The sequence below is a fragment of the Monopterus albus genome, unplaced genomic scaffold, assembly GCF_001952655.1.
Source record: "Monopterus albus unplaced genomic scaffold, M_albus_1.0 scaffold99.1, whole genome shotgun sequence".
NCBI lineage: Eukaryota > Metazoa > Chordata > Actinopteri > Synbranchiformes > Synbranchidae > Monopterus > Monopterus albus.
This window is the reverse complement of record NW_018127979.1, coordinates 2,130,611-2,144,333: the sequence shown is the minus strand read 5'-3', so window position 1 is coordinate 2,144,333 and position 13,723 is coordinate 2,130,611. Positions and strand designations below refer to the sequence as shown.

The following is a 13,723-nucleotide window of genomic DNA, read 5'->3' as shown; positions in this document are numbered from 1 at the left end:
CTCGTTAAAATTATATGGGTTAAAAATGTGTGGATCTACATGCCCCATACCAGTTTCTACACACTGAACAGATAACTGTACATGTAAGTGCACTGAGCCTTCATGGGTGTGTGCACACGGGCATACATGTGTGTAGGTAAAGTCAGGAAACATCAACTGCTGGAGTAACACTCTCCTGTGTGGTTTGGTCATTTTCTCCCCAGGGACATGTAACTGAGGCTGAGCATTTCATCAGACCCCAACAGGCCAACACCCTGCAGGCAGCACAAGTGCAAAGTATTCATGCAAGCCTCAAGCACATAGACTGAAGATTTCAGTCAGGTGCAAACACATCTCCTTTTCTCACCTTACACCGCTTACCTCACCACACTCATTCCTCTTCTTCCCACTCTCTTGGATAATTTCAGTGTTAATCGTTGCCTCTCCATCCATCTATCCACCTTCAGACCAACAGACAAGAGAACTGATGGAGGAGGTGTGTGACGCCACCGCTCTCTTTCCTTGTGTCTCTGCTTACTACTTCTGCCTGTCCTCTCCTAGTTTCAGTGCTTACTATGGTGAGATTGTGCTCAGGCAAAAGTCATAGGAAATGAATCACAGTCTTGCTTACATATGTGCACACAAGCAGCCACATTTCATAAGCTTGTGAAGTGGTCATGTTTCTAAAGGCAACCCTAAATCAGAACAACTGTGAGGAACCTTTTACTGCAATGAGACACTGTCCTGGATCCCCTCCCTGTGCTTCAGCTTCTCACTACACACACAAGCAACACTCACTAACACACAAACCACACCTACAGTATGCATGTTGTCCTTTCTCAACTGTATGATCTAGCACAGTGAGGTAAGGACAATCAGATTAGTATGAACCCTGAGTGATGAAAGTGCTCGGCGCACAGAGATGTGAAATGTAGCAGCAATACATCGAATACAGTGAACAGGAAAAAACACCCACACATACACAGTTTATTCATAATACATAAGACAAACCTCCACACTGTAGATATTTAGAGGTAAGGTAGATGATAACCCTCCACCCCTTGATTTTCTCTTGCCCTCTGCACATCCAATTCACTCTGCCAAATGATACATTTACATTGGCCATAGCCTCAATAACCATGGTTGCAGGCTATGCTGAACATAGACACATGCCTACAGTCAGTGGATGCAGACAGAGGTATAATGAGAGCAATAGATAGAAACCAATGCCTGAGGCATCCATCAAACCAAATGACTCCATTACAGTAAGTCGGACAGAGGCAAACGGTAATGTGCACTGTGATAAACACTAGGATAATAGTCTGTTTATAGTCCTGGACACACTGTTTCTGCTGGGAAACACTGCCGAGGAATACAGATAAGGTACAGGAGCAGCAACCGCTCAATCTTTTTTATTCTATCTATCTCTTCTCCTCTCTCTTCTTTGCTGTTATCAGTCACTTTCACTCCCTTGTTCTCTTTATCCTTTTCTGCTCTCTCTGTATAATATTTTCTGTGCTACTGAACGCAGAGGGAGCTGCATACATCAGCTGAACAGGACTTTTATCTGATGTTACAGTGTTGTAGCACTACCATCACAGTGCTGGAATAAGGCCTGGGAGAGCCATGAAAATTGAATAGAAGTGATTCAAATGTCCTATTAAAAACATATCAGACAAAGACATATCACACCAGACACTTGTAGGTAATGTATGCATATATAACTTTAAGACGACAAACACACAAACATGCATACGCTGAGTGACTCATACTGTATGTGCGTACATACAGTTGGAGTCAGAGGTTTATAAACACCTGAGTCAAATACATTTAAACTCAGTTTTTCACAACTCCTGACATTTATTCCTATAAACATTCCCCTGTCTTAGGTCAGTTATAATCACTACTTTATTTTAAAAAAGTGAAATATCAGAATACTGGCAGAAAAAAATCATTTCAGCTTTTATTTCTTACATCCCAGTGGGTCAGAAGTTTACATGCAATCAATTAGTATTTGGTAACACTGCCTTTAATCGATTAACTTGTGTTAAACCTTTCGGGACGCCTTCCACAAGCTTCTTACAGTAAGTTGCTGGACTTTTAGCCCATTCCTCCAGACTGAACTGGTGGACCTGAGTCAGGTTTGTAGGCCTCCTTGCTTGCACACACTTTTTCAGTTCTGCCCACAAATGTTCTATTGGATTGAGGTCAGGGCTTTGTGATGGCCACTTCAATACCTTAACTTTGTTGTCCTTAAGCCAGTTTGCCACAACTTTTGAAATATGCTTCGGGTCACTGTCCATTTGCAAGACCCACTTGGAACCAAGCTTTAACTTCCTGGCTGATGTCTTGTGATGTTGCCTCAATATATCCACATAATCTCCCACCCCTGTGTTTCACGGTTGGGATGGTGTTCTTCGGCTTGCAAGCCTCCCCCTTTGTCCTCCAGACATAACAATAATCATTATGGCCAAACAGTTCAGTTTTTGTTTCATCAGACCAGAGGACATTTCTCCAGAAAGTAAGATCTTTGTCCTGATGTGTAGCTGCAAACCGTAGTCAGCCTTTTTTATGGCAGTCTTGGAACAGTGGCTTCTTCCTTGCTGAGCAGCCTTTCAGGTTATGTCGATATGGGACTTGTTTTACTGTGGACATAAATACTTTGGTACCTTTTGCCTCCGGTGTCTTTACAAGGTCCTTTGCCGTCGTTCTGGGATTGATTCATACTTTTTGGATCAAAGTACATTCACCTCTAGGAGACAGACCGTGTCTCCTTCCTAGCCAATATGATGGCTACATTGCCCCATGGTGTTTTTGCTTATACTTATTGTTTGTACAGATGAATGTGGTACATTCAGCTGTTTGGAAATTGCTCCCAAGGATGAACCACATTTTTTTCTCAGGTCTTGGCTGACTTCTTTAGATTTTTCTATGATGTCAAACTAAGCGGTACTGAGTTTGAAGGTGGGCCTTAAAATACATCCACAGGTGCACCTCCGGCTGACGCAAATGATGTCAATTAGCCTATCAGAAGATTTTAAAGCCATGGCATCATTGTCTGGAATTTTCCAAGCTGTTTAAAGGCAGAGTCAACTGATTGTATGTAAACTGACTCACTGGAATTGTGATACAGTGAAATAATTTGTAAACAACTGTTTGAAAAATTACTTGTGTCACGCATAAAATACGTCCTAACCGACTTGCCAAAACGAGAGTTTGTTAACATTACATCTGTGGAGTAGATTAAAAATCATTTAGAATAACTACAACCTAAGTGTAAACTTCTGACTTCAACTGTAAATGAATCATATTTGGGTTGTGGTTTCATCTGAAGTGTTGCATCTTGTGTCTCTGATCATAAAAGGGGGGAAAACACAAGAGTAGACTGATCTGACCACATTCTGTATTCTTCAGAGGAACTGGGAAAACTACGAACCTACTGCTGCTGCTATGAATCAATTACAAGAGTACACAAAAAAGCTTTTTATGTACAGATAGGAGGATGGGGTGAAGGGCTATGGAGGGGAAAGGGAAAACAAAATCATTCCATCTACTGATAATAATCTTCTTATTCCCAATACACACCCCAGTGTTACACAGGTGCTACCTCCCCCAAGTCTACATGCTTAGAATGAAATAAGAACATTTAAATGCACCCTGACATAAACTGGAGAGAACATAAAATGAGACAAAGGGTCACTGTTTCTTTTACATTTCTATTAACCTGAGGAGCATCGGCGCTTGATTAAGAGGTGTCTGGATCAGCTTGATCTTAGTGAGCCAGTGTTTATGCCCATAGTTAACCTCTATTACAAGACTGCCGTCAGTTCAGATAGTAGCTCATCTGCTGCCCTATATAGAGGCTGTTACATAGTACCAGCAGGGTCAGAGCAGAAGATGCAGACGTGCAGAGCACGCAGACACAATCTGCAGCAAGGGCGGGTCAAAGCAGAGGTCAGTTTCTAGCATCCTATATTTAAGATCAGTTAAACTGAATGACCTTCTTCATCCTCCTGGCCTATCAAATAAACTACAACATTAGTCCTTGGATCTCAGATGTAGTTTGATCTTTGGTGCTTGCTGTCCAGACAATGTTAAGACAATGTTTAGCAAGATGTGTTAAAATGTGAATAATCTCCCACCTACTTGACGGAGTCAAGGTGTAAATGTATTAAAGGAAATGAGCCTGTTTTGAGAATGTGCTAAACTATTTCTAGCAGGATACTGCAACTTTGAAAAGGAGGTGTCCCACTGCTATGGTTATAAAACAAAATGCTGTAGTGATAAAGCAAGCCATATTTTTACAGCAAAAGCAGCATCACTGACGGCACAGAACTGGTGACGGAGACAGGCTGTGATGCTGTAAAACAAAACAAAATAAATCTCTAGATAGCCATTGACAGTTTTCTGTTGGTAGTGAGTTTTCTATGGGACACTGGGACCCTTTGCAAGGGGCCATTGAACATTGTCCTCACATTGTCTTCACGTTGGTCTTCATGTAAAGAAAAATAACGTAGGATTTCCTCACACCAACCTGCTGCATTAAAGCTGCAGAGAATTCTACCTTGGGTGACAAATTAAATAGCTTCCTCTTCTTTGATGACCTTGTGACATTTATGGGAAACGTGCATCAAGGTTGTCCAGACAGTGTGTGGGTGTTTCTCTGTATGCATGAGTGTGCAAGCACACACAGCAATAAGTGTATATGTAATAAGTGTACATGTACGCACGACTCAAAGGCATATAAGAGAGTGTGGGCGATTTAGTTAGAATGGTAAAAACACAGAACAATGGAAAATAAGTTCAGAATGAGAGAAAATCTAAAGTTATAACACTAATTTTTTTATTCTACCTGCCTGTTTTCACAGGGATGATTTTGCTGTTCCCAGCTATTGACAGTATTTCTACTGCTGCTATTGTTCAGCCAGATTCATTGAATATTTATACTTCACACCGCATACAGGCAGCATGGAGGGCTCATGTACAGAAAGAAAATGGCAGTAAAATTTCAACTACAATTCACCATGGCTCAGTGCCCATGCCCAGTCTGTCTTTCACTCCTCCTCTCATTATCATTAGTGTACACAGTGTATATTTACAGTATATCCTAGTAAAACTCTTATAACCACAGTCAATACAGAACACTGAGGTCAGATATTACAAATACAGAGAAAACTAATCAAAACATCAGGCTTTGCTTTCAACAGTTTTCACTAAGAATTAGTTTGTACCAAAGGTATAAAGTAGTCCTCAGCAAGGCTTGCAGAGTGTCTTGAGTAGCTAGGAAATTGTCTCTGGAAAAACACATTGTTCCATTTAAAAATAAATAAATAAACTGCACAAACAGATCCCACAAGGGATAAGGAGAAAAATATGTTTCCTGTGAACTGGCCGAAGTGATGCCCCAGACAGGTTAAGGACCTAATGGACCTACTACTGATGGCCTCTCACATGTTTTATAGGAATATGCCATTCATGCATGTCCCAAGGAACTTCCAAGTTCATCTCTTTTTAAGGAACCCTGGAAATGTGATGGTAACAGTGATAAAATGAAATCTAGTGTATCTACCGCCTACCTGACTCTAACTTACTAAGCCCTGCTGAGATTAAAATGCTGGCCCATCAATCAAATATCCTGTGAAGCTCATACTGCTATCACCTTCATGTCACATAAGAGCAGTGACTAGCCACACACACACACACACACACACACACAAATGCCACACATGACACTAACCTGAGTGTGGACTAACATCACAAACACACACTGTGACACTCAAACCACTAATAGATAAATATCCCAACTGTTTTGATTTAAATATAAAACCACACACACATCATGATGCAATGACCAAGCAACCTGGGTTGTTGTGAAGAGTGAATTTGCTGAAAATGGATATGGACACCTTTTAGAGCTTTACACCCTTTACACAGCATCCTAACAGTATCAAACTGATGCAATGAAGGCATGCAGGACTTGTTTCTGAATGTTGTTTTTGTTGTTTTGGTGATTGTCATATAATTATCCCAAACTGAAGGTCAAGCAATGCTCATTTCATTTCGTACAGCATCACTGAGCACATTACACCCATAATTGTAGGTTTTGATTTGTATGATGTGACCCTAGTGGGCACGGTACCATAGGTGGCATCAAACAAACTTGCACACAATGTGGCTGTCTAGGCTGTTTTAAAGGGAGAAAGGCAAGCTTTTTTATCAATCCTAATCAGAGCAGTTGACCTGGCAGACACTCACACTAAGAAGGGACAAATGAATGCATGTATTTTTCATGTGCTTGCACTTTGCAGCTGTGCAGGCAAAAAAACAGAAGAGAGGGGGAGATGCACAGAGTAGACAAATTCAACTGTAAATCTCCTGACCTTGGTCCTGGCACTTCAGCTTTCTGTGTTAAGGGGTTTAGCCTATAGCCCTAAATATTTCAACACTGCTTGGTTGGCTGCAAAGTGCTGAGTTAGAAGAAGGAATAGAGGTCAGGCCACCGCATTCCACCTCCCCCAGCAATTAACACAACAGCAGGACATCGCTGAAGTGCTCAGTGGTTTGTGCATGCGTGTGTGTTACCATTCCATTGTCTCTGACTGTTGCAACTGCTACTGAATTCGCTCTTTCTACCTAAACTGTACAATTTGTAGACACCTCTAGCACATTCACACATACAATAACACACTTTGATTTGAATTTTTCTTTTCTAAAAACTTACCAGTTACTGTGAGTTCAGTTGTCCTCCTGACCAAAAAACCACCAAACTGAATTTCACAGGTATAATTCCCAATATCATCTTCCTTTACTTCCTGGATTGAGAGAATGTCTCTTTTCTGGATGATGCTGGCACGCCACTGCTTTGGACGGCACTCCTGTACATTAGAACAGGACAACCAGGTGAAATTTTAAACATTACCTAAAACTGGTTGGTTAGTTTAGTTTAGTTTAGTTTAATTGGCTTAAAACAACTGGAAACAAAATCAATTTACATATATGCAATATATTCACATGCCATACACATTATATGCACATTTTTACATTTATATTATAGGCAGAAGGTACTGCTTATTTTACCTCCCCTTCCTATAGACAGTACTCAGACATCACAATTTACATATAGTATATTAAAAATAAATAAATCCAACAGTCAAAAAACGAAAAGAAAAACCCTACGATCATAACCAGTGTGAGCTGGATACAAAGGCTTTTGAATGTCCCTGAGTGTTAAGAAAGCAGATGAGGTGGTAGGGATGCATAGCTTGACATTCTGACATCAAAACTCCATACAGTAAAATGATAAGGCTTAGCCATTATCCTACTTACCCGATCAAGATTTATTGCTCTGAACTTAATATTCTCCATTCAATACTCCAGCAGAGCCACAGAGGACAGAGAATGTTATTTACTGTAGTCTCTGCTGGCAGAATAAGTGTGTTTGTGCTGGGACTGCATGTGTGTGTGTGTGTGTGTGTGTAGCCACAATGAGTGATTCCATGACATGATCCTCTCTCCAGCCCGTCAGTGCTCTGGTAGGGACAACGACAGCTCTGCAGATTTTCTTCCACCATTGCTCCCGGCAACCTTCGAATTCAATCACTGTGGCTCCGCAGTGGTCCAAATAACTCTGGGTTCCAGCACTCCCAGTCATTACCCAGACTGTAATTGAATTCTGGAAAAACCTAGAGCTTGAGCCTGGCCAGCTAATCTACTGCTGATCTGCCTGTGATTAGTTTGGCCTGAGCCCTTCTCTGGCATGCACTTTGTTGTCCGCAGGCCGTGCCCGACCTGGGAAAGGCAAGAGCCCAGGTGAGAGAAGAGAAGGTGCATGCTGAATAAAGATCAAGGACTGAAAGCATTTGGAGGGCATCTACTCATTCCGCAGGGCAGAGAGTGACATTGCAACAATTTTCTCCTCATACAAGTTTTGTGTTCATTACGAAAACCATCTCTGAGGCCGCCCTCTACTCAGTCCTTATTTTCTTTAGATGGCTTTCTCAGTGGCACACTGCAAACACAGCTTATGTAATTCATCATTTGCATCCACACATAATCTGCCTAAGTGATCTGGAGCCACGTTTCCAACAAGGCTTTTAAACATAAACAGCCAAGAAATTAGATGAAAACAAGGCAATGAACCATTCACGAATATTTCTCGGTTGTATAGCTACAAAGACAGATGCCCTCCTTATTACTTTTCCCTAATAACCCTTCAGGCATGTACGTATACAGATACACAAATCACAGGGCAGGTGAGACATAATCAGACAATGACAAACATGCACAGCCAGAGAGCTAGCCCACCTTGTACCAGGTGATGTCTATCTCTTTGCCTGGTTCAACGTAGTCATCGATGTCAGGACAGAGGATTTCTTTACTCTTGCTGAGCTCAGCCTTTTCAGCTCGCCTCATGTTGGAGTTATAGCACAGATTTGTGTCATTTTCTGCCACGATCAAAGACATGGACACCTTCATGCAGTATGTTGAATTCCTGTGGGCAGTGAACAGAAACACAAGTTCATTTTAAAAAGTATCCTTATCATGAGTCATAGTGCTACATTATCAGATCTGATGTTACATAATAGAAAATAGGAGAAAAAGACTATTAATCATGTCCGTTCACATAAATATATATGAATATGTGTGCTTAAACAAGTGGAATTGAATGTTTACTCTCCTTGATACTACTTTAGTTATTTATGTATATCCTTTTCCATCCCTCCTCTGCCTCCCCTCTCAAGTTTGTGGGGTTAGCGATAACGATGTGTTCAGCAGCTTTACTGAGTCAATGACTCATGCTCACGACTACTATTGGATTTACAGGGGGAGTCAGCGGGGCCTGGAAATGCTATACACAGAAAAGACAAACCCAGAACACGGCCTCGCAACATGAAGGAAGGGAAAGCTGCTTGGTCCTCAAGGAGTTGGTTCATACTGCACATCCCAACTCATCCCCCATCAACACACAGGCTAGATCTTGTCCTCTCTGTTGTTGATTGTTGTTGTAGTCATCATCATCATCATCATCAGCCATCACCAGCCATCACTATTTCAGCCCCTTCACTACTGACACAGTAACATCCTGCTGCACTTGCCTCCTCAAAGGTCATTGTGACAAGATGTCCCCTTCAAAAGGTATGTTACATGACCAAAAGTATGTGGACATCTTTTCTGCTTTACATTACAGCCTTCGCTCAAGGCTCTCCACAAGATTTAAGGTCCAGGCTGCACAAATTTCCTTTGATTCAGCCTCTAGAGCATTGCTGACATATGACACTGATGTCATAACTTGTAATGGGTGCTCTGCCATGGCCATTTAAGTCCTTTCAAACTCAGAAAGCCATTTCCTCATACAAACTCGGTACAGGGGGTTACTGTCATGTTGAAACAGGAAGGGGCTATCTCCAAACTGGTGCTACAAAATTGAAAGCACACTCTAGTCTAAAATACCATTAGCTGAAACATTAAGGCTTCCCTGAACTGGACAGTAGTGCGGTCCACACCATGAAAAACACACCCAGACTAAGAGCTCCCGTATTTTTATACTGTATGCCTGCCTGTGCTTCTGACCTACGCCACCTGATCTGACCTGGCTGTGATGTGGTTCAGCCAGTCCCTCAGCTGGTCGAATGGGAGGCTGCACATACTGCCCCATGGGCTTTCATTTTATTTAATTAAATTACATTTATAGCTTGCCAGATGCTCCTATTCCCTGTAAATGACAGGATTACATATGATATACCTGGGTTATGGAAGCAATAAGGGAGTCACCCTCTCTCTCATATAAACACCTCTGACCCTCCTGGGGCCATAAAACATAGTTACAGACACACACACATGGTTAAAAGACAAAATGTGGCTATGTGCAGCTGTGGAAGACTGAAAAGATATCAAAGAGAGGAACAAAAGGAGAATAGCAAATGGCAAAGACAGAAGAACATGCAATTTGCTTCCACCTCACAGAAAATGACTTAAGAGGCCATCTGTAATAAACAGAACTAGCATGCAAGATATAACAGAGCTATGCCCTCTTGGTGCTTAAATCTAACATTCTCAAGTCAGTGCCTCCTGTCTTGAAGGAATAGAGTGGGAAGATGCTGAGTTGTTTGCTTACAAAGTACAACAAACACATGTATTTTTAAGGAATAAATACAACCATGCAAACACACATTTGCCAAAAGAACATGTGGACATACACAGCAAATGTATGCACATGTAGAATGTGGACATACATGCACACGCAGGCACTTGAATCATTAAAGCCACCAGGGAGCTGACAGGAGACATCTCTACATGTTAAATATTCATAGCAGGCACCCTGTGGCATTGTGGGAAGGTGTCAGTGGTGCTGACTGACTGATGGACAGCCGGGGGTCGGTGCACAGTCCTGTGGTGTCTTTCACGTCTGTCACACTCTGGATATTAGTTGTGGATATTAGTCTGCAGCACAATTAGCTGTAATTCTCTCCACATTATTATCCCAAATGTTGGATCATGGGAAGGAAATACACATAGTTTCACCCACTCTAGAACACAAACTCTCTACTAGAATTATTATACAATAACTTATCAGGTGAAACGTAAAGGGACAGTGTCTGTGTGTGCGTGCACACCTGGTATTACTCTCACTGTGTGGACTGAAATGTCTTCACAAACTCACACTTTGGGGACTTTACCTTCATTGATTTTTGGAGTGACAACTTTAATTAAGGGCAGAGACATGCCAAGCCGACGTGACAGAACTAGCAGTGACGAAGGCCGACTGCTGTGTTGCCTCACAATGTGGCCAATGACCGACTGTCGGCTTGATATGTCTCTGCCTAAAATTAGATAAGGTAAGTCTCCAGGAAAAAAATGTAAATCATTATGAAGTGAGAAATGAAAACAAATCTTTGTGTGTGTGTGTGTGAGAGAGAGAGAGCAATAAGGAAAGGAGGAAAGACTGATGGATTTAAATCCACATTGCAGCATGAGATGACCTGCAAAGGAAAGAGAGACAGGCAAAGGAAGCAGCTGGAGATTGATATGTAAATGAATTCACCTTCATGTGAAAACTGGCAATTAGACTTAAATTTCCAGAAAGAATAGGACAAAGATAACTATTCACACAATCACACTTATGCACACACACACATATATGCAACCCCAAAAGACGCCCACATCAGTGGATCAGCATGACTCCATATCTCATTCTGAAAAAAAGAAAACATCTGGAGGGCTTCAGTGGAAAGCTGAACACAACACAGGAGGATTTCCATACATTTACAGGCAGCACATGACATGCTCAGAGCTACTGAAAACTATCCAACCATATACTGTATACATGGCAATCAGAAGGTATTGGGGCAGTGACACATTTTTGTTGTGTTAGCTTTTGTACTCTAGTGCATTAGATTTGACATGAAACAATGTCTATGATTGTAAAGGATAAGGTCTGTCATTTTCTATATTAACATTATTTTAAACACTCCTCATACAAAGACTAAAACCAGCAATGATTTGCCTCTGCTCACAGTTAATATCTGTCAATCTGTCAGTCCTGAATTAGCTTATTCATCCTTGCTATAGACCTCCATTGTTAAATAATAATTCTAAACAGTGCAACACCCCGCTGCACTGGTTGACGCGTTTCCTCATTACAAAACATCTGACCCGAATAATACTGCACAAAATGCTCCAAACTGCCTTAATGTTTTACAACATCTGAAGTTAGCAAAAGTCAAGGGCCCATGCACAAGATCTCTGGATATTCTTAACCAATATTAGGGTCTTGTGTTTTGTAATGAGGAAATAAATGCATTGGTGTGTTTCCATGGAGGTCTATTAGCACAGACGAATAAGCTAAACCAAGACTGACGGATTTCCAGACATTAACAGTAACTAGAGGCTTTAGTCTCTGTATGGGAGTGTTGAAAATACTGTTAATATAGAAAATGACCATTATCTAAATACCAACTATCAGCCTTAATTTGGCAATGTTTACATTAAGATTCGATTCAACTGTGATACAATAAAGTCATAGCATCTTCACTTCTAAATAGATTCAATCTGACCAAACACTATACTGTGGTACTGTCATGTACAATATAGTTACATTTTTGAGGTGGTGCCCATTAGGTCCTCCATCATCTCTGGCACTGATAAAACCATAGGTAGGTTTTTTCCTTACTGTAGCAAAAACATGAATATCCTATGTAAAGGAAGGCTGATTTCTGAAAACAACACTTAAATGCAATGGCTGACAACTTACATTCAGTAAGTGAGTTTTGATGTTTTGTTGATAGAATTAAAATGCACATGTTTGAGCAGTTGAATGGCTGGAAATGCATTTTAGTTAATCAAGTACTTAAGGTTGTATTTTGGTTGCATCTTTTTAAAAAAAGCAGGAGTGTGCTGCAGCAAAGTATCTTTGTTAGACCTGTTATTTAGGTTGGAGTGTTGGCGGTATGGTGTGGAGCACTACATGTGAATTTATTTTGCTGGTTTGATTGACTACGTTTCAACACAATTAAATGGCTGAGATTTTGTCATTATTCAAAATATTAGACAAAAAATGTGATGTTTGGATAGAGAATAGCAAACGACCTCTGACAACATTAAACACATGGTATTGGAGGTGACTGATGCCACTGAATTGGGTTTCAAGACTAATTTACTATAATTTTGACACACACTGTGCATGCTCATTCTAAAATGCTATGCAGTACAAGTGGCAATGTGTTTAATGTGCTTTTAATAGCATGTTTAAAGTGCTGCCATTAATTAGCTACACATTAAGCAAATCAGATATTAAGCTAATACATCGGCCCTGCAATAAAGCCTAGATACAAATCTTAAATATCTGATTGTTACTGATGTCAGAAAGGTATTGATTTAGCTTTAGTGTTATGGGTGTGTAATTTTTGTCCATCCCCAGTGGCGTCATTAGGAGGCTGTTAAAATATTTGGTGTAATTCCGACGCCTAAGGTTTGAACAAATGAAGATCTACTGTACAGTATATATTGTATTGCATACAATCCAAATGGGCCAAGCAGAAAACGAAGGTATATTTTTCCTTTCTTTGCCTACAGGGCATTCCCGCCGAGGGTGTTTGGGTCATATGTGCTAACATGTGAAAAAGCTCACTCCATAACAAAAAGACAATTGATTTCAGCTCAGAGGCAAATCTCTCCCAGTGTTTTGATTCAAGCATCTGAGAGATCTGAAATCCTCCCAGCTCAACACGAAGAGGCTGAGAAACACAAAGCAGGGGGCGCTTTGATTGATTGATTTGATTTGATTTATTTATTCTTTCAAGCATGTAAAGACAGTTGATATATCAACACACATAATTTTACACATATCCAACAAATGCTAATCCAATATCAATTTGCTTATACCTAGTACATGCTTGAATGGAGTAGGAAGAAGTCAGACTTATCCAGTCCTACCCCATGACATCATCTTACCATCATTGGTTTGCAAGCAGTATCTCTACATAGATAATTATTTTCTACACCACACAAGTAATATATTAAAGAATTATTACAGAGTGTTAACATTCTTACATAATTACATTCTTAAATACTTATCTTCTACACCACACAAGTAATATATTAAAGAATTATTACAGAGTGTTAACATTCATACACCACACCCACAATGTTCCATCTAATTAATCATTAAGCCTAAATAATCATATATCCTGATTGACACATACCTTTATATTTATGTTTAAACTCATCAATTCTAGTACTATTTTTT

General features: G+C 40.5%; 1 protein-coding gene across 1 annotated transcript in view; it reads right to left on the bottom strand.

Annotated features, from left to right (window-relative positions):
- Nucleotides 1–13,723, bottom strand: part of il1rapl1a (interleukin 1 receptor accessory protein-like 1a) — a 92,896-nt gene that overhangs the window by 73,309 nt on the left and 5,864 nt on the right. Inside the window, exons 3-4 of the mRNA XM_020609277.1 lie at nt 8,284–8,470; nt 6,701–6,854 (exon numbers count right to left, since the gene is read on the bottom strand). Of these exons, the coding sequence (XP_020464933.1) occupies nt 6,701–6,854; nt 8,284–8,470 (341 nt within the window). The remainder of the gene's footprint in view (nt 1–6,700; nt 6,855–8,283; nt 8,471–13,723) is intronic.